Source organism: Carlito syrichta, unplaced genomic scaffold (assembly GCF_000164805.1).
Source record: "Carlito syrichta isolate Samal-C Ts95f unplaced genomic scaffold, Tarsius_syrichta-2.0.1 Scaffold314626, whole genome shotgun sequence".
Classification (NCBI taxonomy): Eukaryota; Metazoa; Chordata; class Mammalia; order Primates; family Tarsiidae; genus Carlito; species Carlito syrichta.
This window is the reverse complement of record NW_007258722.1, coordinates 110463-115009: the sequence shown is the minus strand read 5'-3', so window position 1 is coordinate 115009 and position 4547 is coordinate 110463. Positions and strand designations below refer to the sequence as shown.

The 4547-nt window shown below is 49.5% G+C and overlaps 1 protein-coding gene across 1 annotated transcript in view; it reads right to left on the bottom strand.

The window, feature by feature from the left end:
• Positions 1-1774, bottom strand: part of OCSTAMP (osteoclast stimulatory transmembrane protein) — a gene marked incomplete at its 3' end in the record, with an annotated part of 10387 nt that extends 8613 nt beyond the window's left edge. The window contains exon 1 of the mRNA XM_008071693.2: positions 1731-1774. Within this exon, the coding sequence (XP_008069884.2) occupies positions 1731-1774 (44 nt within the window). The remainder of the gene's footprint in view (positions 1-1730) is intronic.
• Positions 1775-4547: the final 2773 nt, after the last annotated feature.

Below are 4547 nucleotides of genomic sequence, written 5' to 3'. Positions count from 1 at the left end.
ACTCACCTCAGCCTCCCAAAGGCGCGGGATTACAGGCTGAGCCACCGAACCCAGCTAAGAGTTGGTTTTTGTCATCTGAAGAGCTGAGCTGTGGGAGGGCTGCCTGGAGCCTTGGGGACCACCACGGAGTGCATCTGCCTAGGGGGAAGGCAACACAAGAAGGCAGAGCTCAAAAACAGGGATAGAGAGTTCCAATGGTATTGCTTGAGTCCCTGGATCCAGTTATGCCTGAAGCCCAGATCTATACAGGACCACAAGCTCAAAAATGTCCATTTTTCTTAAGGCAGTATGAGATGAATGTCACTTGCAAAATAAACAACAAATATCTTTGTCACAGGGTTTTTGTGATAATAAAATGAAAGAATGTGTTAAAGCACTTTACACAGGATCTGACACGGAAGAAGAACCCTATAAAATTGGTCTACTTATTATCATGCTGATTGTATGATTATGCTAATGAGGATGACAATGTTCACTGGATTCTCTTCTGTGCCAGGCTTGTGAATGCCAAGAAAATTAAGTCATGGTTCATATACTGGAGGAGTTCACAGCCTAATTGAGGAGACTTAAATAGGTCATTACACTTTAAGTTCATTAAAAAGAACCCTCAGAAGGGGACACCTGGGCCTGGACTCGGGTGAGGTAGGGGGAGAGTGACTACATTTTACTTGGGAGAGTCTGGAAGCCTTCTTGGAAGAGGAAAGGTGACATTCCAGCTGGAGATGGAAGGACAAGTATCAGCTTTTAGGTGGAAGAGAGGTTGGGCACCCCCGACAGAAGGAACAGCATGCACAAAGGCTCTGTGCTCTGACCAGCACTTTCAGGAAATGGGGAGTTGGAAGTACTGGAACACAGTGGGAAGCTGGGACTCAGTGAGGTCTGTGGGACTAGAATGGAGGTCACAATCCTGGGACCCTGAGGGCTGAATCCAGTGTGAAGATACACCTTATTTTGACTGTGTGTGTGTGTGTGTGTGTGTGTGTGTGTGTGTGTGAGAGAGAGAGAGAGAGAGAGAGAGAGAGAGAGAGAGTGTGTGTGTGTGTGTGTGTGTGTGTGTGTGTGTGTGCGCGCATCCTGCCCCCTTTTGGAAATAAGGAAGTTTCACATTAAGATCTGAATTTCCAGCTTTTCTGGGAAAAGAAGATCTGGGTTAGAGTTCCCACCTTTGCAGCAGGCGGCTGGGTCTGAGTATCCACTACCCACTTTGACAGGGGAGCCCCCCTGCAGACTGTGCTCACCCATCATGGATGTATGGCCCCAGATGGCCTCACGGGCGCATCCCCTTTCCAGTCCTGGAGACTCTTGAATTTGGGACTAAACAACCCCCCTCCTATATAATTAGTATTTGGAGCACAGTAGCTTTTGGAATCATAGCTAACAATAAACATCATTTTAAGGATTGGAAGCTAGTACCAAGGCCTGCTGGGTGACAAGTCCTGGGCTGGGTGTAACTGACAAGGAAATCAGCTGCAGCTTGTTGGGTGCTTACTTTCAGCCAAGCACATGCCAAGTCCCAAGCATGTGATTTCTCATTCAGGTCTGGCAACAGTCCCACAGACATTATTATCACTCCCATTTCACAGATGGAAAAATGGAGGTTCAGAGGGGCATGGATTTACCTAAGGGTCACCCGGCCATGGCAGAGCTTAAGAAATGGGCTCAGGCCCATCATACCTGACTGCTGACTATTTCCTCGCCTGTGTCTCAGTGTCCAAAGTCCCCAGACCTACCTGGTCCCAGCAAGGTTCTCAGGTGCTCCACGGAGACCCCTCATGCTCCCTCAATGGCAGCCGTCTCTGGCAGCCGTCTCTGGCAGCCGTGGCAGGTGGAGAGGAAGTGGGGGAATTGCTGGGACTTGGGAAACCCTATCACTTCTGCTTTTCCACACTTTAATGAAGCCCTCCTGGTTGCCTTGTTCCGCCCTACTTGGGGCCCACCTCCCAGAGGGTGGGGCCAGCTGCCTCATCCTCTCCTCTCCCCGTGGGCAGGAGTGGGTAGAAGGTGTGGGAGGAGAGAAAGAGAGCCTTTTCCAAGCAACAGATCTAATCCCGGTAGCATAAAGAAGAATTAGCCCCATTTTACAGAGCAGGAAACTGAGGCTCAGAAAAAACTTACAGCTTTTTAATGACAGTGCCAGACTTGAACTCTTCTCTCCCCTCTTCCTCCCTCTCCATGTTTATGTGTCCCAAGGGGAGTCCGATCCCTGACTCTTATCAGGCAGGAACCCACAGGAGACAACTGGACCTCTGAAGACCAAGGAGCAATGTCTCTGGTCTCCCTCTCCAGCTTTCTTCCTGTCTTTAACCTGACTTGGGCACGGCTTCAAATGCCAGCTCTGCCTCTCCTTAGTTGTGTGACCTTGGTCAGGTGACCTCATCCTTCTCAATCTCAGTTTCTTCCTCTTAAAAAAAAGATGAACGGGAGCTGGGCTTGGTGGGTCACGCCTGTAATCCCAGCACTTTGTGAGGACTAGCTGGGAGGATAGCTTGAGGCCAGGAGTTCAAGACCAGCCTGAGCATCCATAGTGAACCCTCATCTCTACCAAAAATTAAAAAATTAGCCAAGTGTGGTGGTGCACACCTATAGTCCCAGCTACTTAGGAGGCTGAGACAGAAGGATCGCTTGAGTCCAGGAGGTTGAGGCTGTGGTGAGTTGTGATCATGCCACTGCATTGGACAACAGAGTGAGATCTTGACTCAAAAAAAAAAGATTAATGAGAATAACAGTTAACATTTATTGAGCACTTACTGTGTATCAGATGCTCTTCTAAACAGTGTCTGGTCAAATTCACCAAGCACTTACCTTCAACATCCCTTTGGGGTAGGGAGGGACGTTATCTCCATTCTTCAGGTCAGAAAACTGAGTCCCAGAGATCTAAATTACTAACCAAGCCACTCAACTATTTTTTTCCTCTTTTATTTTATTTTATTTTAAAGATGTGGGATACAGTTCAGGGTTAGGTATACAAATGTTCGCCACTCAGCTATTAATGGTAAAGTCATGGTTTCTGCCCAGAAGTCCAACCCGAGTTGATGTGTTAGCCACTGGACTATATGCATTTGGAGAGGATCGTTCACAGACCCCATGATTACTTTGTAGTGCATCCAGTATGCACATAGTAGGTACTCAATACATGCAGATTCTCTGTACACACCCTCTCCTGGGCTCTTTCCAGGCTGTTCTGAAAGCCACTGTCTACCTGGAACACAGACACATCTGCCCCAGTATCTCTGCACCCCATCCCTGCCAGCAGGCCTTCCTCCCCCAGGAGACCCCTCCTGAGCCCCCCAGTCCCTCATCCTGCGGGATGGACCAGTAGGGGGCACTGCGAGGTGGTACTCCAGACTGTCCATCATTTTCCCTTATAAAGACATGTTGTTGCCTGGGCCACTGGCTCAGACCTGAAGGGGAGTGTCCTGTGGCCCAAGACGGGAAGTGGCATTCTCATAGTCACACTGCAATTGAATGAGCCACCTGTGGCCAGAACCCTCAGGGGGCCAAGCTCTCTTCCCAGACCATGAGCCCCTCCAGGAAGCCAGGCCAGGTCACCAAGGATCTAAGCACATGAAGCAGACCTGGAGGAGCAAACTCGTGTGCCCCCAGAGGCTGGCCGCAAAGGTCAGGAGCAAAGCAGATCTGATGTGAACAGTGGCACGCTGCAGAGGCCACACCCTCTCGAAGGGGCAGCTGTTACTTAGCTCCAGCCCAGACCCAAAGCTCCCTTGATAGTGATGTCCCACATTACCAGATTCCACTTTGTCCAAAGATGCTAGTGCTTGTTTAGAGCCAGCATTTAAAAAAAATGAAATACTACTCTCTTTTTTTTTTTTTTTTGAGTTGGAGTCCCACTCTGTTGCCCAGGCTGGAATGCAGTGGCACACTCATGGCCACTACAGCCTCGACCTGCTGGACTCGGGCAATCTTTCTGCCTCAGCCTTCCAAGTAACTGGAACTACAGGCATGAACCACCACACCTGGCTAATATTTTAAAATTCATTTATTGTAGAGATGAGGGTTCGCCAAGTTGCCCAGGCTGGTCTCGAACCCCTGGTCTCAGGCAATCCTCTCGCCTTGGCCTCCCAAAGTGCTGGGATTACAGGCTTGAGCCACCACGTCCAGCCAAGACTACTATCTTAACAGGACTGTGGCCACAGCCAGCATGAGGACGTCCACAGACAACTTGAGAAGGCTTCAGTCGGGCCTACTGTCTAGTTCTCTAGAAGGTTCTCAAAACAGCAGCATCTGGGCTAAAGGCTGCAGATCTGAACTCAGATAACAGCAAGGCCACTTACTGTGCTGTGTGTCCTTGGGCAAGATGCAGTCCCTCTCTGTAGTTGTGCATCTTTTGCTATAATGAAGGGATATGGCACCTACTTCCTATGGGGTTTGAGGACTCAATGAAATAATTCATGGAGAGTGTTCAGTAAGCAACAGATAAATGTGCATGCCCCGCTCCCTCCTACCTGGGCTGACAGGTCTGCCTAAGTAAGCTTGAGGCTGCTCAGTCTTGATTGTCCAGGCCTCTGTGATGCCCACAAGGCCACTCT